Source organism: Jatropha curcas, chromosome 3 (assembly GCF_041381405.1).
Source record: "Jatropha curcas cultivar XTBG-Jc1 chromosome 3, XTBG_Jcur_1.0, whole genome shotgun sequence".
Lineage (NCBI taxonomy): Eukaryota > Viridiplantae > Streptophyta > Magnoliopsida > Malpighiales > Euphorbiaceae > Jatropha > Jatropha curcas.
In genome coordinates, this window is record NC_143153.1 from 27,232,913 (window position 1) to 27,256,639 (window position 23,727).

The window sequence follows — 23,727 nt, forward strand, 5'->3', positions numbered from 1 at the left end:
TTTAATAAAATAATTATAGACGATAAAATGAAAAAATTATTATTAATCATAAGATTAGACTTCAATTTTTTTGAAAATGATAAGGTTAAACTTTAATTAGCATCAATTTCTTTAAAAAAATTAAATAATATGAGTCTATGTTATTTGAATGTTGATTTGAGTTTATGAAAAACTTAGATATAGATAAATGTATATAAATAACAAAAAAATTCAAAATTTTAAAAGTGATATATATATAAAAAACATATGAAATAATATTTTTTTATAGATGTTTTTATATTTTTTTTATTTTGAAGTTTATTGTAAAATTAAAATAACAATTTATTTTTCAAAGAATTCATATTGTAAATAATTAATGACTGACAGTTCAATTAGAATAATGTATTAAAATAATAATATTACCTTTAAAAATATTAAAATAATATAATAATATACTTTTTTTAATCAATTAATAAAAAATTAAGAAATTGTAATTTATCAATTATTAAAAACTTAAGTTATTTAATAAACTCAAACTATTATCAATTATCCAATGATCCAATGACTAAAGATATTTTAGGATTTCTAAACTTTCACTAAGGTTATTACAGGTAATCTCATTATTTCTCATCTTATTTCTACTTTTATATATAGTACTAGTCTTTTGTGTGGTATGCGTTGCATGTTAATTATACTCATTATATGCTCATTTTTTTTCTATAAAATATTAAACTATAAGTTTTATTTAGATTAAAATAAATACAAGTGATTAATTTATATTACACTTTGCCATACAAACTACCTGCAATGCTACATCTTATGTACTTAATTCTATTTTTATATAATAAAGTGGTCTCGGAATAAAGTTCAATCCAATCTCTAAACTAATCCTATGCAGATTTTTAAAATTCTAATAGGTGTCCAAAAATAAAGTCAAGTTATCACTTAATTTTCAACGCTTGCCCTCGATCCCAAATTAATATCTATATACAACTATACTGAAAAAAAAATAATAAATTATTTTTTACTGCTGGTTAAAAGAAAAAATAAGATGATGATTTGAATTAATAATGGAAATCAAAAAATTTTAACTACGGTAGCAGTATTATTTACCTAGTGTATCAGATAAAGGAATATATGAGCATACATACAAATTCTTGAAACCCCAACAAGTGACCCAAGCAGAATTATATAGTTCTTTTTTTTTTTAGTGTTCCAAACACTATTTTCATTTAAATCAAACAGATTTAAAATATAATAGAAAAAATATAAAAAGAATTAAAAATGTTTAATCATCAATAGACCATCTATTTATTACAAGGGGATATAAATCTCATACTAAATTAAAATAATAGTAATTACAAATTATTCGGTAATGAAAATGAAAATAAAAAATTATTATTAAGAATAAAACTCTTTCAAAACTCACCAGAAATATATTTCAATTTATATAGATATATAAATATATCAATAAAATATTAAATATATTTTTTAAATTAAAATTTTCAATTATTTATCAATTTAATTATGTAAATTTTATTTAAAAATTTACTTTTTAAAAAATATATCCAATGAAATCTTACAAACATAAAGAAAAAATATTAATAAAAATAATATTTTTTTCTTCTTTTTTTTATCTCTCATAAATAAAATATTACTCTCTCTGTTCTTTTTATATAGGAAAAGTTTTCATTTTTAGTGTTCTTTTTATATGGAAAATTTTGTCTAATTTGGTAATTTTGGGAACCATGCTAATGTGAAAAGTCTATCTTACCCTTGTTTTAGTCATTTGTGAAGCTTTTAGTGTGAGATTTCTCAAGATAGTGGCAGACAAAAGTATAGATGAGCATTTAAAGTGAATAAATTTTGGTGAATGGATTTTTTACATCAATTTCTATTATAAAAAAAAATGTGCTCATATAGGTTATATGACCACCGATTAAAATGAAGTTTGAATAGAAAAAGACTACAAAATTTTTAAGTTGGCTATAATAAAAGGAATTTTTATGGACTTCGCCAAAAATTTAAAAACTTATGCAGTATTTAAAGTACGTTTTCAATAATCAAAAAAATAGTCGGAAGGTTAAATGAACATAAATTTTCATATTCTCACACAACTTTCCCAAATAAAGTACAAAAAATGAATTTCTCTCCACGTGTCAGAGCATAAACTTTATTTTATAATTGTTTATATTCCATTCATTCTAACAAAGCATTTAAAACCTTATTGAAGATTGAAACATAATTTAAGATATGCCTTGATATTAGAGGATAAATAAATTATATATTAGAGATAAATTAGACAAAAAAAATGACAAAAAAAAAATGGTTAAATTGATTTCTTAATCTTGATGAAAAATTAGTTGTGTCTATATAAAAAGAACAAAGGAGTATATACATTCTATTTGAAAATTTATTTTTAATAAAATACTTCCAATCAAATCATACAAACATAAAGAAAAAAGAATATTAATAAAAAAATATATTTTCTTTATTTTTTATCTATATCCTAAAAGAATTAAAATTTAATAAATAAAATATAAAAATATTTTCAAATGTCGCATTATTATATTTATTAAAAAATAAATTTAGTAAAGATAAAACTTAAAATTTTAAATGCTTAATTATCTATATGTATTTATCTAAAAAAATAGTTTTTTTAATTCATTAGGAGGCCTAATTGATCGAAATAACATTGCGGACTATAACCATCCACTCACCAAATCGGTGAAAACACTTGTAGTCGAGAAGATTTGAACTCGAGACCTCTCACTCCTCACATAAGTGAGAAAATAATCAGACCATACATAATTGACTTAAAAAATAATTTTTATAAATATATTCTAATAAAATATAATTTTCTAATTGATTATAACTAAGATTATTTTAGGATATCATAAATTTCATTAAATGCGCTATAAAAAATCTCATTATTTCCCATCTTCCCACTTTTATATATAATATAGATAGATTAAGTTTACTATTAGTACTTTCCATCAATTAGTATTGATTAATAATTTTCTAGTTTCCTTCTTCTCTACTTTCCGTTGCACTATCATCAAGTTAACAGATTGCTCTATCTGTTAATTAGCTTTCGGTGGAGTCTAATTATGTAATTCAAAGTTAGCATAATATAAAAGAAAATACTTAGCTCTCTTTTCAAGGCTTAATTTCACCCGATGCTGCTCAAACTGTAGCACCTATCCCATTATGATTCTTCAAATTCAATTCGTCCTGTAAAAATTTCTCAACTCCAATTTATGTAACACAAAAGTGATTTTTGCCGGATTTCAGTGTGTCTGCACCGGAAAGCTGATATGGAGCTCCAAATCTGCTTTTATTTGGATTTTTAATGTCATAGCAACCTTGAAAAAAGGAAAACTTCTCTTTCTTTCTTGCTCAATTTTTTCTCCAAGCTGGTGCTCCCCTATTCTCTCTCTTGCCTAATTTCTCTTTCATGCTGCCCTTAAAAAAGTATAATCTGCAAGTGAGAAGACATAAAAAATGTATAAACTACGAGTCAATATGTACAAAAATTGACTTTACCAAAAACACGTAAATTCTGAATATCACATCACTCTAAATTCGTTAAAAACATATTAAAAATATGGATTGATTGTTCTCGTAGGCTTTCCAGCCAAGATTTATTGCAGGCAAGAGCTACTTTTGTGTTACACAAATGAGAGTTGAGCAATTTTTCCGGGACGAATTGAATTCGAAAGACCACAATAAGATAAGTGTTATAGTTGAGGGAAAACGGGTGAAACCACAATGGGTAGGTGCTATAGTGGACGGAAAACGGGTTAAAAAAAACCTCTTTTTAATGATTGTTGGATTAATTTTTTTACAATCCTATTTACAAATATTTTGTTTCCTTATCGTCCACAATTAATTTCCTAAGTTATAACGAAAAATATTTTCTATTTTAATCCACTCCAAAGGCATCAACTCGTATTACTAAATATTTTGTACACCTTCAAAGACACTTTCAAAATTGTTGGGAGAAAATCAGTCAAGAAAATGAAAATAAATCTTTGCTTTTTGGAGTAGAGTCACACTTGAATTTTTGTGGAGGTTTTGAAATCAGTTTTAGGAGTTTTATAAGGTCTATTTGTGCCAAATAATTTTATTTTTATGTTTGATTTCTCTATGAAAAAATGCTAATTCTACTGTTATCTTATTTATTCATTTAGATGCTTTTATATTTCCTGGATTTATTTTTTATATTATAACATCAATCCAACGACTTTAAGTGACAATGATTGTTTGAGGGATTTAAAACAAAAATAAATTAAGAGTTAAATAATAAATTACTATCTCTATTTCATAATATTTGTCACATTTGAAATTTCACATTCCTTAAGAAAACCATTACATTTATCTAAATTAGAATAAATCATTAAGTAAATTGACTATATTATCCTTAATTTAATACTAATTCTCTACAAAAAAACAATTAAATTGAAATATTATTGGTTATATATAAAGGGTGAATATAGAAAAAAATAATTTATTACTCATTGAAACCACAAATATAATAAGTATTTTGGAACAATTATTTTTTCTAATGTGATAAGTATTATAAAATAGAGGTAATAGGTTTTAAGTTTGATTTTTCTTTTTTTGGAACACAGAGGAGGCAGTCATCCCTTAGGAATAATCTTAGGCCAAATTACCCCAACAAAGTCAATATCTAAAAATACCTTAGCTCTTGAAGTTTACTCTTCTTTATATAATTCAATGCATCAATTTAGAAGGTCAAATATGTAAAAATGCATTCAAATGATTCAGATATCTAATTTATTAAACAATTTTAATTATTGCAATAAACTATTAATATCATCTCTTAATTATCTAGCTCAAGATAATTTTACTTTTACTTAAGTTAGAATGCTAGTTTATATATCAAGTTATAAATAAATTGAGCCGAGTTCCGATTTTGTTGAGATAAAGTTGAACTTATTAAAGGTTGAAAAAACCAAATTTGAATAGGTTCATTTACCAGTTCAAATTCAATTTATTTATTCAATGAGCTGGTAGGAGATTTTTCTAACTGAGTCTCGCGCCACTTAGGATCGTCATGGCCCATTTATGTCTGAAGGACTAAATGACATATTTTCTTAACCCAAAAAAACGAAAAAGAGAGAAGAAAGAGCTGATTAATATATGAGATCAATTTTGGAGGGACAAATAAATAGTAATTTGCCAAAAGAAAATGCAGGTTTAGTGTGTTTGGGCTTAGATGAGCCGATGTATCTTCGATCATGGCCTTATCCATGGCAATCACGGACAACTTTTATGTTTCAGCTAAATGTTTTGAAAAGTTTAATTGGTCAGTCAGTCCTAAATTTTGTGTGGGTCAGGTGTCACTTTCTCTTCTCTACTAAGAATCAAATGTGGAAAGAGTAACTTTCAATTTTGAAGACACACTTCTTCTCCGGCAGCGGTTATGGCGGTTTTCCCTCTGAATTCTTCTTCTCCGAAAACCTAGAGAAAGAAAGTTTGTGTATTTTAGAAGGAAGAGAAGAGAAAAGGAAAAATTTTGGGATAAGATCAAAAGAAAGAATCATATTTAGAGAGCGAAAGAGAAAGAAAGAATCTTTGTACAGTGAATTTGTGGTGGAAATTCATTATCCTAATTCCTGTAGAGACCCAATAAAGATATGGGAAAAGCAAAATCTTTTAGGAGCAAAGCAGTTCACTTTGTGTCTGATCTCACCACTGTCTTTCTTAACCCTATCTCTGATAAACCATCTAAGCCTCCTAATCCGAATTCTCCTGTCACTGTAAGTCTATTTACTTTATCTCTTGTTTTAACTTGATGGGGTTCTTTCTTCATTTTTGGATTAAAATTTGGTAATTTTATTATTAATTTGTTACGTTTGGATGATTGATTGAATACCCATTTCTAGTTTGATGATCGGTATAGAGATTTTAGCATTCGAGCAGTGTCCGTATTTCTTATTCCATTTGGCGTTTTGGTTTGGTGATGTTTTCTAGCCGCTTTTTATATTTCTTTTGATGGGTTACTAAGTTTTCTGATGGGTTCAATCGAATTTAGGATGTAAGAATTGGAACAATGGAGCTGATTTGTAGCTAGAACTCACTAATCAAAAGCTCAGTACATTTTACTAGGGAAATTTACTCTCTGGGCTGGGGGAGCATTCCGACCCTCTACTGCAGCTGAGTATCCTAGATGGCAACAAGGAAGAGGAGTAGATCGGAAAGAGCCTGAGATGTTTGATAAGGGGCCATTTATCCAAATTTTGGTTGTTATTTTGTTACTTTTCATTAACAGAAATAATAAGCTAAGCATTACCATATATAAACAACTGTTAGAATCTATCTGGTGATTGCTTAATAAATGGTGCTTGTAGTTATTGCTGTTTTCTATTGATTTCATAGTTAATAAAAATGTAAGTTTAGACTGTTGAGAAATTGTCCAAATTATAACTCAACTTATTATTTTGATAGGAAGACCTGAGTGAGTCAAAAAGGAGTCAGCTACAGTCAATCACTGAAGAGGATACTGGGGATTTAGCTGATGGGCCAGATACTTCTTCTTTTACTGCGTTCCTCTATTCCTTATTGTCCTCTTCAGATTCTGGAGTTAATTCAAATGCAGATGAGAAGAATGATAGTGTAGCAGAAATTGTTGATCAGCCATCTGACAGTACAAGGAAAGAGAGTAGCACAAAGAAGAGTTTACTTTCCAGGGGCAAACAATCTCTTAGAGCCATTTATCAAGCTGCGAGAATCGGTGGATATCGAGGTCAAGAGCAAAAGTTCGAATCTGACATGAAATATACTGATGAAAGTGATGATAATTTTGATGGACTTGAGATGAAGCATATGCAGAATGTGGAGCAGGCTGTTGAAGCCAGAGAGCTTCCAGATGTTTCTGAGCCTTCATTGCTTCTGTCGGAGAAAGCAAGAAATGCCCTTTATGCTTCCCTTCCAGCCCTTGTTCAAGGGAGGAAATGGTTATTGCTTTACAGGTTCAGAAAAGATCTTATTAATTTTAGCTTTTAAACACGTATAGTCTTGTTACTAGTACTTGTTGAAATAACGGTTATTTTTTTTGGGTTAACTAATATCTTTAATTAATTCTCGCTGTGCATGTGTTGTTACATTATTCTTTGCAGTACATGGAGGCATGGGATATCACTTGCAACCTTATATAGAAGAAGCATGCTTTGGCCTGGACTGAGCCTGCTGGTAATGTCTTAGTAACTTTTGACCAAAGCATCTTTTTTTTTTTTTTCTTCCATTGCTTGCATTTTTTTCATATTCTTCTCTGAAGGTCATACCATGATTTTCTTGTCCTTTTTAACTTGATGTATTAGTAAAATTGATTCTCCAGCATATGCATGGATGTTTATGTGTATCACACTACCGTTATGTATGTTGTTTGAGTGACACACTCATTATACAGTTTCCCTGCAATAATTTATAATTGTACCATCCGTTATGGGAATATCATTGCGTTTTTGTCAGCCTTTAAGTTAAATAGGATACTGCTCTAAGTAAACACAATAACAATGTTTTAGATTTTTTTAGCAACAGATCTTGAAGTATTGAATATATATGTCCAATAAAATTACAATTCCATATAAACACCAGACTCTCTTAGTTAGTTCTGGTACTGAATAGTTGTCTTCTTCAATTACATTACTTTATTCTTCTCAAATCATTCTCGGCTTTTTTCTTGATTTACCAAATGATTGTAGACCCTTGATTCATGTAGCATAGCCTTAGTTACTTCTTGTTTGCCTATTTTATGCTTGTCCTATTTATTAATATATCAAATGATTTTCAAAGCTTTTTCTTTACAAAAGGTATTTTGAAATTTTTTCTGACTTTGCTTTTCTTTGATACTAATATTTGATCAGAAAGGATATTGGAAACAAAGATTCATATAGCCGACCCTAACTAGTTTGGCACTAAGGCTTATTTGTTGTTGTTACCAAATGATTTTCTATCTCCACATAACTGATTTTATGTTTCATGCATACAATTCCTACATCCTAAAGTGGCTGGTTTTCCCCCTGTTTTTTGTGTTTGTTCTTCCGTTGTCTACATAACCCAGGTGTCAATATATGCATTCCCCTTGTATAAGACGGCATAGCTCCTCACTTATCGCCTATCGGCTTAATGTGCAGTCGCCTTCGGCGAGTCGCACGCTAAAACTAGAGTGTAAACGCTGGCTCCCAGTATTTGACTTTCAACTTAGATATCGTTCCCCTGTATATGGTTGCAGCTGATTAATGCTTGATGTTATTCAGATATAATACTTTCCTTACAACCTCATCGTTTTTCGTCGCTAACATACGACGAAAATACTCTGGACTTACATGAATACCCCCCCTGTATATAGTTATATCATAAGGCACTGTTTATACCATTATATCATTGTATTCGTTTAGAGTGAAGCTCTGTTTGGCATCGGGTACTTTTGGAATATTTTGGGTTGTCAACTCCATAAAAATCTGAAGTCATAATGCATCTAAATCTAGTAGAGGGCTGGGATATTAATTATTGCTATTTACTATAGGAAAATTAGTATATAACTATAGTAGTGGCTCCTATTATTTCTATTCATTTTCTTTCAGGTTGTTGGAGACAGAAAAGGTGCAGTTTTTGGCGGCTTGGTTGAGGCACCACTAAGACCAACCAACAAGAGAAAATATCAGGTGTCACTAAATTACATTTGATCCGTTTGGACAAACATTTTCTCATAAAACTCGTGTTGACATTGAATTCTGAGCAGGGAACAAACAGCACCTTTGTTTTCACGAATACACCTGGCCACCCTGTGATATTCCGCCCCACAGGTATTTCCCTTTTCTGCATCCTGGGACAGGAAATCTGATTTCTAATATATGATGGAAAAAAAATCAGGCACATGTTAAAATATCATCCTTAATTCTTGCTTATTTTATGGGTCTGTTGATGAGTTGTTATGCGAGTAACTTTGGCAAATGGTTAAATAAGTAATAATAAAATATATTGGGTGTACCTTTGTATTAACGAATGTATCCTTATGCTGTGATTTGCTGTCAGTGCCCTCGATTTTGGTCAACAGCTTTTACTTTACACAATGTTTTTCAAATGACCAAAAATGCACGGTGTATGTCTTACACTCGTGAAATTTTTTTTTTATGAAGCAAACACTGTAGACAGCTGTAAGAACATACCATACTCTTTTGCCCTGGATCTCAGAAATCCCAATGGGCTCACATGAGGAGCACAGAATAGAATATCAGCTGCAACAAGAAATTGTACTATTACTTGGGACATTATTCATCATAGTCCTAGATGCTAGGACTCCAGTTTCCAAAATTTGTTCTCAGAATTCCTTTCGTGCTCTGAAATGCTTGGAATAGAATTTTATCATCTGATCTTCCAATTCAAATAAAAAAATCATAACACAGATGGTTTTTGGATACAATACACATATCAGTTCAAGTGCCAAAACTTGGCCTGTGTTTACCCAATATGATAGGATACTGGATTTGATTCAGAATATTTCTTTTTAAGCAGTGTCCTGATGGCAGTATTGAAACAGGTGCAAATCGCTATTTCACTTTGTGCTCTTCTGACTTTCTGGCGATTGGAGGGGGTGGTCACTTTGCACTCTACTTGGACGGTGATTTGTAAGCCCTTATATTCCTCTCTGTTATTTGTGTACTTGTTTTACAACCATTTTAGTCGTGTGAAAATGAAATGTATGTCCATCTTCAAGAATCAAATTTAATGAAGGTAAAGAGCACTCATAATCACACTATTTACTGACACTGTCATTTTCCATGAAAGATTAAATGGATCGAGCTCAGTCTCAGAGACATATGGAAACCCGTGTCTTGCACAGTCGGAAGACTTTGAAGTAAAAGAAGTTGAGGTATGTACATAGCTAATCCCTTCACATGCACATATGATTTTCAATATAGCTCACTGGTGCTGGGTGGTGAGTTGCATTTTGCTTTCAGTAGAAGAAATCACTAGCATGAAAAAGCAAACCTTTTATTTTTCTTGGTTTCAAATTGTAGCTATGGGGCTTTGTATACGGTACCAAGTATGAGGAAATACTTGCTTTGAGCAGAACAGAGGCTCCTGGGATTTGCCGGTGGTAAATATTCGAGCATATAGCTGATCTTTTGTCATTATGATTGTCAATGTGGATCAGTTGGTTTTGTTTGTTGCCTTTGAATTATTCCAAAGCTGACGTGTTGAACTGACTCAAAAGCGGAAGACACCTCTGTAGATAGTCGCTGTATATATATATAATATATATATAAATGGAGTTTTACACAATCCTAATAAATGGAGTATTTACACAATCTTAATAAATGGAGTATTAACACAATCCTTGATAGTTTTGGATAAAACTTGGATTACTGACAGTTAAATTCAAAGATACGGAGATGAGAGAATCTTTCTTTTGATGTGTGTTGCAGAATATTCAAGTCGGACATATGTAAGAATGCTGCTTCATTTTGAAAACATAAAACATTGGAAATTTAGCATTTAGTAAGTTTAAATTCTGAAAATTGAATGCCAAGAATAGCAGATGGACTATAGGGTTGTCAAATTATTGTAATACTCAAGTTTGCAAATGGTTTGGTGCTTGCACTAATCGGAAGACCTGAAATTGTTTAGCAATTTTACTTTGCCATTCTGTTCTGCATGACTATTCCTAATTAAAGTACTTTTTTATATCCTATAATATCCGTATTTAATCCCAAATTTGATTACTACTTATTAGAAGATGAAAAAGCCTACTAAAAACCACACTCGAGTTCTCCACGGTGAATTAAATAATCAACTTTTTAGTTTCATCATATAAATAATATGTGTGTGTATATATATTAGTTTTTTTTTTTTTTATAATGAATTGCCTTTCGTCCGTGAAAGCAAAAAAAAAAAAAAAAAAAAAAAAAATTTTGAGGGTAATTAATTTAGAAAGTAAGGATGCAAATGTAAATTTCTTGATTGATGTGAAAGAGGATTTTCCAATTTTGCCTTTATCAACAGGGCTACACATGCAATCGTTCTGTTCATTAATGCTGCCGCCCTACGCTACACTAACACAACCATTTGCAGTGCTGCGGCAAAGGAAGACTAAATTTGACGGAAAAATCTAAGCAAGAGGCTTGTAGAGGAAGAAACTGAAAAAGAAAATCAAGGTCAGGGCATTGAATAATTTTTTTATTAATCCTTAAGAGTTACATAAGCAAGCAAATAAACCTGGCTAACCATAGATAGAGTTCTAAAAAAATGGAAAGGAACTCTACATGTACCCTAACCAACAAAGAATACACAGGAAAGAAGAAAATGTAAACCACGCTTTAGATTCAAATATGATCAACGAGCTCTTCAATGACTGTTGACGTCAATTCAGAGAACTTTATCACAGGATCTGTCACAAAAAAAGATGAATGTCAAACAACTTATACCACAAAGAAGGGGGGGAAAAAAAACGAGGAAAAGTATAGTAGAAACTGTAGCTAATAATCCTCCTTTGGAACGTTCGTGTGAATTATGGCAAAGTACCAAGTATATAAATAGTGATTTCAAATCCAGAGGTTAGTCATACTCGAGCGAGTTTATGTAAGACAGTTTGGTTGTTATGGGGGGATTCATTGAATTCTCCAATTTTGATGAAATTTATTTTGGATGAATGGTATGATCCCCTGTAGCCCCAAAATGAAAGGCAATTTGAAGAAATGAGGCATCACATTTACTAGCCAATTTGTTTTTTTTTTTTTTTTTTTTTTTTTTTTTTTTTTTTTTTTTTTTTTCATGCCTTTTTTCACAGCAATAAAGAAAGCAACAGAAATCAATTGATCTCAAAAGAAATTTCATCATACCTTCGTTATCAGTAATTTCTATACCAATCATGTGCCAACTAGGCCTGCTGAAAATTCCTCAATTACACAACTGTAGCAGTCTTCTCGACAAACCCTTCTTTTAAGGTCTGAGGGGAACCATTAATCAGATTGGCAGTCTTGGTGTTCGCTGTTTCCTCATATGCAGCTTCATGAACACCAACCGCAGCACGGCCAGAAGGGTCAAGATTTTTGGACCATGCTGCATCCCATTCAACTGCCTTTGCAGTACTGCATGCAACACTTGGACCTCCAGGAACTGTTAACCTTGCAGCATTCTGCTCAGAAATGGAAACTAACTTCTTAAAAGTTGAACATACAAATACAGCAGGCAGAAATCTGGTAAATGGATGGTCCACTAGATTTTAGAGGACCATTAAGAAATAAAAGATCAGAAGTTACAGAAAATAATGATATTACACCTTAGGGAAGAATTTCTCAAAGATGGCTCTGTAGTAGTATGCCTCTTTTGTGGTAGGAGTATTTTCTGGGTATATGAAGCTTGCATTCATCAACATTGCATCTGTGACCTGTCCATTTACACCAGTGATGAGTAGCTCACATAAGGCTATCAAATACATAACAAAGAAATAAAATTTTAAAAAAAAGTAACGAAAAGATTTCAATTTATTTTTTGGGAGTTATTCAACAAAAACGACTGTATATGCTCTAAAAAAAATCAAAATCATACAACGTGAATAAGAAAGAATGCAAAAAGAAAACAAGCTCAAGCTATACATACTTGCTTGTTTGCATGATCCCTCAAACCATCAATCCAACTATACCCAACTCCATCACTGAACTGTTCCTTCTGCCTATATAATATGTGCTGAAACCAAGTAAAAAATGAAGATTTCAAAATTCTTCCATGTAAATTGTACAAGGATGCAGAAAGGCATGAGATGGTTAACTAAATGGCTGAAGATGCAGCAGAGGCAGAAAGTAATAAACCTTTGGAAGATACGGGTTCTTCTCATCATCAAATGCATTGCGCAAGACCCACTTCTCTATCCTTCCAAGATCACGCCTTATCTGCAAGAACAAGAGAATATCAAATGTCTACTGAGAACAATTTATCAGCATTAATGAACTATCAGCTATGACTTAAAAATGTTCGATGGCACAAAATTCATGAGAAAAAAAAAAGGCCATTGGCATAATTTTGATTTCTATGCAAATAAAACTACTAATACAGAAGAAGACAACATTGGAAAGTGCCAATCGTAACACACGTACCATTTTCCACTCAGGATCTATGCTCATTGCAACATTGATGAAGTCTTTGTCTAAAAAGGGTACACGAGCCTCAAGGCCCCATGCTGAAGTCGATTTATTGGCCCTCAAGCAGTCATAAAGATGAAGAGCCTTGATCTGTTAATTATCAAAGATGCAATCAAAACTTTAAAAGCAATATTTCAGGGAGTATTAACATATTGAATCAAAGTAATAACTGGAGCACAAATAGTTTTGAACCCATGATGATCATAATATTTAAAGAAAAAAAAAGAGAGAATAGCACCTTTCGACATGTCTCTTGGTGAAACTCTTCCTTGTTCGGTGCCTTGTGAAAATATAAATAACCTCCGAATATCTCATCTGAACCTTCCCCAGAAATAACCATTTTAACTCCTAATGATTTGATTTTTCGCGACATAAGAAACATTGGAGTGCTGGCTCTAATAGTCGTCACATCATATGTTTCAATATGATAAATGACTTCCTCAAGAGCATCAATTCCTTCCTGATAGGACAAAACCAAAAATTATCAGAAATGCATGGAAGGGGTCACTTTTCCTGTTCTATTTAAAAGAGGCGGCCATTACCTGAACAGTAAAGTGCAATTCGTGGTGACGAGTTCGGAGATAGTCTGCTACTTCCCTTGCAGCTTTTAGATCAGGAGAGCCCTGAATAGCAGAAAAGCTAATGAAAATGAATGAACAGGGAAAAGATATAGAATTAAGAGTACACATGAATTATATTGAGGAAATATCATAATATAAGAACATAAAGGTTAAAATGACCTTCTGTCTCATACTATCATGCAATGCAACTGCCCCAAGGCACACTTAGCTGTTCAGGGTCACCATGCAACTTTAAATTCCAGTAACTCTATTTCCTCACATAAAAATAATAATTAAAAAAAAAAAAAAAAAAAAAAAAAAAAACTATCTTCGTGCATGCCAATACTAACAATTGCAAAACACTACAATGCATTGATGTCTATTCAATTCCTTCCAATGTTATAGAGTTGGCAACGCAGAGAGGTCAAGTATCAATAACCATGTCAACGTCCTTATCAATGTTTTCATGTTGATAGTTAATCATGGAAGAAAATGGGAATAGTCACAAGATACTGTGTACAAATGACCGTGCTATTATTAGCCAATAGCCACTATAATCACGTGTATATTTGACCAACACCTCCCAACACTATACACAGAAGAGAGAGAGAAACAGAGAGAGAGCATGATAATATACTGGACTCCGAACAATTTTACATCCCAGGACATTTCAGTATTTCACCTTAGACAAATGTCACAAAAGCATTTCTAAAGGCTAAATACTCTAAATAATTAAAGAGAACTTGGCACAAGGCTAGGTAACATTAAAGTTAATATTAAGACCTTCAAACCAATGCAGAATGTATGCAATTGTGATCCCCACTGGCAAGCAGCTTCTGAGTCAGACAAATGACGAGATGTCACAGCAGCAACAAGTGATGAATCCAATCCTCCAGATAGAAGCACACCGAATGGTACATCTGTCATAAGTCTCTTGACAACAGCCTGCATGGAATTTACAGGAAGAAGAAATATATCAAATGAGAAACTCAGAGGTACTTGCCACAAGCAAGACATTCCTATAAATACACTATATCCGTACTCCATTGAAAAGAGACCAGTTGGCCAAAAATAAGAAAAGGAAAGAAAAATTATTCATCTTTAAAGTAAACAGACATTTCCATAGTCTTTAATCAAAAGAATCTAGACCATTACAGCCCATAATTCACTGCTAGAGCTGTAGTAGTTAAACTTGTTTTAAATTTGTTTTATTTATTTTTCTTATTATTGCTTGGTCAATAGTTAGTGCCTATTTCGTAGGAGTAATTGCTGTTAGTGCAGATATGGAACAAATCTGTTGTAACAGATTACTGCTAATTCTTATATATATATATTGCTGTGTACTTTAGAGGTGTTAATGAGAATAATAATAGAAGAAAACTTCTTCCTCTATTCTGGTGTGTTGTTCTCAAAATTTCTGCTGGTTTTTCTTTCGTGCAGTCTGATATTCTAACACTTGCTCAGTCTGATATTCTAACAAGAGCAACCAAAATTTAACTGGGGCATTGCAGACAGAATAGTACCTGCCCAAAAGCATGAACAATAAGCTACCTTGTAAGACAAGATGCAATTGAAGCTACCAGAAACCGCCAACGAAGTGTATCTGGTGTTAAATACATGCCCAACACATACATTTTATTTGGTCTTGTCTTTATGATCATTAAAACTTAAAAATGTAATGAAATTCCTTCAATTGCATGCATTACTAGGAGTTATGAGATTGAGAATCTCTATATTCATGAAATGAATTTTGAATCTAGTTTATTCGGTGTGATTATACTTAGAAAGGTAAACCGTAATAAATAGATATATTCTCTTGATTATTAGCTATCAAATAATTGCTTTTGTTAATTTTGTTATGACATCAAGTAATGTTTGTTGATTGATGCTTTAAGGTTGATATCAAAGTCAAACATTTTACTTCTCATCACGGATGAAACCCTTTTCTTCTTGTCGTGCAATGATAAACTTTTTAATATTATAGATGGACTTCTACATGTTAGAATCAAACCACTATTGTTTGTGTGAATGTGTATGCATCATATAGACTAGTTATTGTGAAAACTGAAAGAAGATCAACAAAACCTACTGCCATGATTTGTTTTCTCAAATCAATGAAAATAAGAAAAACAACTGCAAGCCACCCATTCTACAAAAAATCAGACACGATTAACTATCTGTTGCATAAAAAAGCAGGGGCTACCAAGTGTTCCATACGATAAAATTCACGGCTGAAATAGAAAATGCTGATAAAGACATAAGAAATGGTTTGCCTTTTTTTTTTTTTTTCTGGGAACTTATTCCTTGTGGCGTTTGTGTGTGTGGCTATAGAGAGAAAGAGACAATTTTAAACAAGTTAAAAGAATAGTATGGAACATACCTTCTCAAAGGCCTCCCGTAAAAGCAGGGGATCATATGGAGTTGAAGGTATTTGTTCTGAATACCATGGTGGGTTATACCACCTTCTAAGCCCTCCTACAAGGAGAGTACAAAATGAGATGGCTTTCAACATAAAAGTTTAAAATTATGGGGCCAAAAAAAATAGAAACTAAAGGAATCCATTATTCTCGGAAAGACTCCAAGTCTTAACTCTCAGAAAGTCTATTAACCTAATATGGCAGGGACATGGGGAATTCCTCCTAAGCTTTTCTCTTTTCACCTTTCCTAGAAGAGTGTAACAAGGCAAAATGATTTAAATAAACAGAGACTTTTCCAGAAATCACAATATTATTTCTTATGATTCTCTCTTTGCAATATTCTTTCCAATCAAATTTTCTTATGATATATTTATCATACAGCAGAATTATAACCAGTTATATCAATAAAAAAGTTGAACAAATATAAAGATTATAAATGTTAAGAAATAAAAAAGGGGTTTTATCAAAGTCAAACTGCTTATTTGGACAAAAAGCTCCAACAGATTTAAGAGTGAAGACCACTTTATAATAGGCCATGCATGGGCATCCTTAATATGACAAAATACAAACTCAACATTCCCAGTTAACATATACAAACCTTCTTTGCTTGAATATATATGCCCTGGTGGGAAAGATATGAATCGTTCACAATCATCACTCAACGCTTTCATTTCTGAAGCAAACCATACTGATCCTGGAAAGTCAAAATAATCAAGTTAGTATAGAAATATAGATAAACCCACATATTTATCAAACTGTTATCCACCAATTAGACCACTCCAAACAAGCATCACTCAATATTTTCTGCTGCCAGAATTCGCAACCAGATCATTTTAGTCCATCTACAAAGTTTTTCTTTTTCACTTCAAATAATATCTTCAATCCTATCATATCACAGCCCTTGTTCCTATTTTTCATTTAAGTAAAAATACCGAGATTACCAACCATTTAAACTAGGCCACCAGTTCCATAAAAGGAAATAGATTGCTCATGTCTGCCATACTTCAACTAGTAATTATCAAAGCAACAAATTAAATTTGTTGAAACTGAAGGAAAGGAGGGGAAAAATGAAAGTTAATTTTCAACCTTTGGCAATGTTGACAAAATTATATTCTAGTACATGACATTCTTTGATTACAAGCAAAGCATGGGTACGCTAACAAAGAGGCATATTAAAGAAAACTCATTTGCCATCAATGATTCCAATAATCTAAGTCGGTTTTAAGTTGCAAAAAGAATAGAAAGCATCTAAGAATATACAAAAAGACATCCATGTGTTTCTAAAAGCAAACTGATAGTAACATTCTAAAATAAAAATAATAGACGCAGCACTAAATTTGACCCAATGCCACAAGGAACATCAAAACTTACATAAAGAGAATAGAAAAGCAATGAACTAATACAACAACTACATAGACAATTCAAGAAACAAACAATCACCAGGCTGAAACATATTAAACATCTGGTTTTATTATTTCTTCTCGCATTTGATTAGGTAGAATTTATGAAAAAAAACACTCGAGTTCTATCAGTTTCAGAGCACCAAGTTGCATCTTATCTAGCACAAAATGGAACATAGAGCTAAAACTTTCATTCCACTCTTAATTGAGACCACACCATAATATTAACATTATTTTCCAGTATGCTTGATAATGGTAATTAGTTCACATATAACATACACAAATAAAAAATAAATAAGTCTTTCGAACACTTCTCAAGCACCAATCAAAGAAAATCTGGAAAATATGAGAAGAAAACCATACATACCATCAAGACCCCAGCCCAGATAAAGTGGGGTAATACCAATGGCATCCCGAGCTGCAATGAAACTTTTGTCACGGGTATCAAGAAGGACAAATGAGAACATCCCATCCAACATGTTGACAAAACTTTCTCCATATTCTTCGTACTGGCAAAGATAAGTGATATAATTAAGGGAAAAGTAAGGCCATAAAAACAGAAAAATTAAGCCCTTTCACTTGCATTAATGAGCTATGTTGGTAATGCCCCAGTCCTTTCAATTACATTAATGCAACTTAGTTCAGAAAAGGGTATGGATAACAACACAAAGCATCAAAAAATACCTTTTCCAACATGTAGATTTTTACTTGGGTCTATTAATGTTAGTATGCCTTATATTTAGATTGTTTGAATGATGTAGGACTACCTCAGCACACACTAATGAAAATGAACAAAGTAATCTCTTAAAATATGCAGGTACTTACAAGATGGGCAATCACTTCACAGTCACTACCAGTTCGGAACTGATGAGACTTCAGCTTTTCCCGCAATTGCTTATGGTTATATATCTCTCCATTGACCTGAAAAGTGGAGTTATGTGAATCAAACTTGAAGTCCACATAATTGCATCATTTTGTAGTTTCTGATGTAATTTGGAGTATTTCTTGGAAGAAATTCCCATTTCATTAAAAGTTATTGGGCAAAATGATTTCTAGCTTCTTATGGACTTCTGCTTCAGGGAGATATAAAAGTAAGTTCTTCAGCTGATATTCAACACAAACACACATATATTACTCTTTCTAGTTTTTCAAAGAGGAGGACATCTTATGTTCCAATTAGTATTCTCTTCTTTCTTTAGCAACAAAATCTTTTTTATCTATCTTTAAATACAATGTACTTTGAATGAAGCAAGTGATTTCTAGCTGAGATTTCTTTCAAAGAACAAACCAAAATCCTTTGCACTATCAATCACATTATCCCAAAAATCAAAGACCTAGAAAATTATGGGAAATTTTTAAATTCCTAGAAGTGAAATTCTCATTCAAGTCTCACATTATTTCTGAGTAAACAGCTACTCGCTATTCAGTAATATTCCACTTGCCAAGACAAAGTCAGATCAAAATTGAGGTGCAACATTGTCCATGAGCTTCAGTGTCAAAGTCCAAAAAAGATGTAATAACAGCAACCAATATGCATATTACTCGTTCCAGCTTTAAACCCTTTTCCTACCATCTATGACACATGCAGATTTTATTCAGCTCAAATCTTTTAGCAAATATTTTCCTTCCCAGATCAAGACCTCAATCTAACACTAAAGATCACTATATACAGACTCATTGTCTCCATAGAACAACAATAACTGCATTAATCATCTAACATAATGATGACGAAAATGATGAAAACAGCAACAGATGAATACCGTGACAACAACAGTCTTGTCTTCATTATAAAGTGGCTGATCCCCTGAAGTGGGGTCTACAATAGCCAATCGTTGATGAGCAAGATAACAATCTTCATGACAATGCAAGCCACTCCAATCAGGACCTCTATGTCTCAACCTATACTTCCAGAATCAACAAAACACATAAAATCACTCCAATTAAATAAATCTATTCTGAAATTAAGCTGGTTTTTGGTATTCAAATTGATAATTATCCAATATCCATAGTTTGAATGATCCAAACAGAGTTCCCAAGAAAGACAAATGCAATAGAAATGGACAAAATATAAGTATGCTGGATGACATTAAACAACTAACAGTTTTAGACCATTAACATAAATTTATAACAGCTTAAAAGAAGCAGAATGGAGAAAGATAAGATGCAAAATCAAGAAATGAACCTACCTTCGAGACAACTCGATGATACGGGAACGTTTTGCTTGAGAGTTGTCTATGCAACCAAAGACTGCGAGTATTCCACACATGGTGGCAGGTAAATGGAATCGGCAGCTCTGACTCTCTTTCCCGCGGTGTATCAGCCTTACAGAGAGGAGCTGAAGAGCAGAAGAAAGCGCGAGAAAGAAAGACAATGGAGGCTGCTGAATAGGATGGCTTTATCAGTGGATTATTAATCACGGCCGTTGATTCTGACCATTTTTTTTAAAAAAGATTCCGTGCTTGTTTTTATTTTCTTTTTAATTATTTTTTCTAGGGTTTCGGTGTTGGAATCACATCCCTTGTTTTAAAGATTCGCGTCGTTAGGTTGGCGCAGTGGGGCCCTGTCTGGGATCTAGTTTGTTTCGGTATCGCATTGACTATTTAAGTCGTTGATTTAAAATAAAAAATTAATTATATCAATGCATAGTATATATTATCTCTGTTTTACTGTATTTGTGGTATTGGAGGAAATAATTTATTCTAAAATATTTATCACATTTGTAGTTTAAATAAATAATAAATATTTTTATTTATATTTACATTTTATATATGGCTAATAATTATTACTTCAATTTAGTAGTTTTTCTAAAGAATTAATTAAGATTAATATAATTAATTTACATAATAATTTATTGTAATTTAAATAATTTTTTAATAATTTTTTAAAAGATGTGAAATTTCAATGTGACAAATATTATGGAATAAAGATAATAATTAAGATTATAATTTATAATTTTTTAAATAAAAATATAATTCATATTTATTTTACATTTGATAACTTAAGCCAAGCGTATGCTACAACAAACATGTATGGAATTTCTTTTAATTACATTTTATATGGCAAATCTATAAATTTATTCTTATATTCTACAGAAAAAATATTGTCGCACTCCAAATTTGTTCGGGACATGTTGTTGTGCTATATTTTGATAATATTGTATCCTTTTTATATTAGTAATAACATTTTCTTTTATTGTTTTTATCTTTTATATATATAATATTTATTTGATAATTTTTGAGATTTTTATTTTTTTGAGTTTTGAAGGAAGTGGATTCGAATCTGGATCTATTACCAAACCATATATGCACTTACCATTAGACTATGTCTTAATATTTTAATAATTTTAAGATTTTCAACTATCGAATGAGTGTTTGATCAATGTAACATAGTTCGAGTATTTAACAAAATAATTTTTTTAAACTGAGATATTTAATGAATAAATTTTATAAATTGAAATGTTTAGTATTAGGGGTGAATAAACTATAGTAATTACCGATTTACCGAACCGAACCGAGGTTATTCGGTAAATAGTTCAATAAAGTATTCAAAAAATTTGAAATTCTCAATTTTTTGATTTATAGACAATGACATACTTTTGTCGTTTTTGTGTTTTTTTTTTTTTAAAGTCAATTCTTATATGGTAAATTAATTAATTGGTAAAGCTCTATCGATTAATCGATAAACGGTAAATTTGGTAAATACTCAATCAGCAAATCGGCAAACAGTTAACCAAACCGATCAAATATTCACCTCAATTTAGTATATCAAAGTAAAAGTTAAGAACGCAATTAAATTTTTTACCTAAAGTATATGAATGAATTTATACATTGAGCTATCAGCAAAATTAAAAAAAACATACCATATATAAAAATATTTAGTATCTTTTATTTCCAATTATGGATTATAAAATGAGATATTTTTAGGATGTACAAATAATTAAGGAAAAATTACGATTTTATCTCTCTGTTTTGTCAAAATTAACTTGTTTACACTTCAATTTTTAAAAGTACACTATTTATTTTCTATATTTTACCTCCATTAAACTGTCATATGCGTCCATTAAAATTTTGTACCTTTTCTGTTAAATATGTTATAGAAAAATAAAAATATTCTTATTTTAAGAGGATCATATATTGATCTCTTCCTTGTAATTAACAATGCCATGAATCCTTTCTTCTCTTTCTTTTTCTCTCTTTCATCTCTTTCTTCTCTATCTCCATCTTAAATCAGTCCAATGCACGCTCTTCAGAACACTCACTGCTTATGCCTATATACTTAACATCAAATTTGGCAACAAGCTCCACACCTTCGCCCATGCCACTCAGTCCAACTTCATAATTTTTTTTTTATGTTGCCCCTCTTATAGCAAAAGCAAAAAATATTGTCTCTATTAAGTGGGTTTTTGATGAAATTGAAAATCCAAATGTGTATTTGTGATATTGTTATTAAAGAGAAATAAGATGGGGCATTTGAATTATGTCTATAAGCTATTTGATAAAATGCACAATAGAGATACAACAATGAAGAATGCAATGATTACAGTGTAAAATGGAAAGTGGAAACAAAAAGATTGACTAGCTCAAAGTTTATAGAAATTGTTTAGATGTTTCATGCTAAGTTTTCAAATTTTGTTGAGTTTGTAATTTGGAGATTTTGGATGAAAGAATTTACTAAAGTCAAACTTGTTGAGTTTTTTATTTTGCAAAGCTCAAATATATTGAGCTGTGAATATTTTTTTGAAATTAATGCTAAGTTTTTAACTCTGTAATATGGGCTTAAGAATTTCCTTCTTTTTTGGGGTGTTAGAAAGTTCTCTCTTGAATTTCAAATCCGAAATTCGTAATTTGGGGATTTTGGGATTAGGGAAAAATACCCTACCAAGAGAAGAGTGTGACGATAAAGAGTAATTTATTCTCTCTTTTATTAGGATGAACAAAGCTAAGTCGTTGCTCGCTTTTTTTTATACGGATATTTGATTTGTTCTTAGTAAGATAACTTTTAGCAATTTCTACAATTTTAACCAATGCAATGATAGTGACGAGTGAAGCATTTGCAATAACTTATTCCTACTTCATATTTAATAATGGATTTGATGATACAATAATCTTCATATTTCTTTGTTATTTCAAATCAAATTTTACATAGAGTAAATCCTTAAGGTAAATTTTAGTATAAAAATTTTATCTCTCATCTTTAACTCTTATTTTGATGGTTAACAAGTGATAAAACCATTGAAAAGTGGACGAATGGTATAAGAGCGTTTCCGATGCTAACATGAATTACTCTTATTTAATTGTCATGTCATATGAATGAGAAGATTTTTTAAAAATGTTCTCCAATAATAATATCTATTTTGCATGTCAAGTTGATGCGTCGGTACAATAAATAGATATTTTCTACCACATCTCCTATTTTTAAGGGGGTATCATAGCCAATGTAAACATTTATTGCTGTATATTGATTGATTGCATATTAAATTGTGAGCCCGAAAAGGGAAAAAAAAAAAGGATGATGGAAGATAATTCAAAACTAGCGTATTGAAAATAAAATTTTAATTTTTAACGTTCATATATAGATATTCAATGACATCGTCATTCACACATTCTATTTCACATGACACATCAATTACAATCCACATTTTATCATTGGAGATGCTCTAATAGTTTAACTGAGACAATATATAAGGGACATGTATTTTTAAAAATACTAAGATAAGTTAATTAATTTTGAGAAAGACAAGAATAACATAGTAATTTTTTCATTAATTAATTATTAAACCCTACGAAGTTCTTTTTTTTTTTTTTTACATAATCTATTATTTATTCTTTTTGTCCTAAAAACGAAGTAAGTATCATTAGATTTTTCAATAAACAAACTTTTTTTTTTTTTTTTGAAAACAGAGATATTACACGTGGGAATGCTATAGCGCGTTTTCTTTAATTTCTTATTTTGCGCGCGAGAATCACGGGATGAAACACAAAGTTTTGTCTCCGGCCAGGCCGGATTTTAAAAATAAGAAAAGAAAAAGCAATATTTGTCTTTGCCTTCCAGAGTCTGACTACTGTCTCTTGGATGACTGCTGTAGTGATAACAATTTTTTTCCTAATCCCAACAATCTGTTAGCCATAGGCCCATTGGGTTATTTTTGGGCCATATTGACTTTTTTGTGTTCGTGAACCCAAATTAATTATTTATTTATCGG

At 31.1% G+C, this 23,727-nt stretch overlaps 2 protein-coding genes across 2 annotated transcripts; one reads left to right on the top strand and one right to left on the bottom strand.

Annotated features, from left to right (window-relative positions):
• The first annotated feature begins 5,102 nt into the window (after nt 1-5,102).
• On the top strand, nt 5,103-10,329 carry LOC105648812 (TLD-domain containing nucleolar protein). The gene is made up of 8 exons (XM_012235409.4): nt 5,103-5,765; nt 6,454-6,977; nt 7,125-7,197; nt 8,592-8,672; nt 8,750-8,813; nt 9,548-9,635; nt 9,796-9,880; nt 10,029-10,329. The coding sequence occupies exons 1-8, from the start codon at nt 5,643-5,645 to the stop codon at nt 10,110-10,112; spliced, it is 1,122 nt and encodes a 373-aa protein (XP_012090799.1). The 5' UTR covers nt 5,103-5,642; the 3' UTR covers nt 10,113-10,329.
• Nucleotides 10,330-11,148: 819 nt separating this feature from the next.
• LOC105648724 (asparagine synthetase [glutamine-hydrolyzing] 3) lies at nt 11,149-19,950 on the bottom strand. The gene is made up of 15 exons (XM_012235241.4): nt 19,712-19,950; nt 19,286-19,424; nt 18,351-18,446; nt 17,893-18,034; nt 16,724-16,819; nt 16,089-16,183; nt 14,492-14,653; nt 13,691-13,771; nt 13,387-13,608; nt 13,104-13,238; nt 12,819-12,899; nt 12,610-12,696; nt 12,290-12,397; nt 11,850-12,145; nt 11,149-11,398 (listed from the first exon to the last, which is right to left on the bottom strand). Exons 1-14 carry the CDS (start codon nt 19,789-19,791, stop codon nt 11,912-11,914), a joined length of 1,758 nt encoding a protein of 585 aa, XP_012090631.1. The 5' UTR covers nt 19,792-19,950; the 3' UTR covers nt 11,149-11,398; nt 11,850-11,911.
• Between the last annotated feature and the right edge of the window lie 3,777 nt (nt 19,951-23,727).

Excerpts from the sequence above, each read along its gene's own strand:
- LOC105648812 (XM_012235409.4), top strand. The coding sequence starts at position 5,643 with ATGGGAAAAGCAAAATCTTTTAGGAGCAAAGCAGTTCACTTTGTGTCT. Across the intron at positions 8,673-8,749 it reads CCAACAAGAGAAAATATCAG|GGAACAAACAGCACCTTTGT; the intron begins GTGTCACTAAAT and ends AATTCTGAGCAG. Across the intron at positions 9,636-9,795 it reads CTCTACTTGGACGGTGATTT|ATTAAATGGATCGAGCTCAG; the intron begins GTAAGCCCTTAT and ends TTTCCATGAAAG.
- LOC105648724 (XM_012235241.4), bottom strand. The coding sequence starts at position 19,791 with ATGTGTGGAATACTCGCAGTCTTTGGTTGCATAGACAACTCTCAAGCA. Across the intron at positions 13,772-14,491 it reads CATTCTGCATTGGTTTGAAG|GGCTCTCCTGATCTAAAAGC; the intron begins GTCTTAATATTA and ends TCTGCTATTCAG. Across the intron at positions 12,900-13,103 it reads TAGATCCTGAGTGGAAAATG|ATAAGGCGTGATCTTGGAAG; the intron begins GTACGTGTGTTA and ends TTGTTCTTGCAG.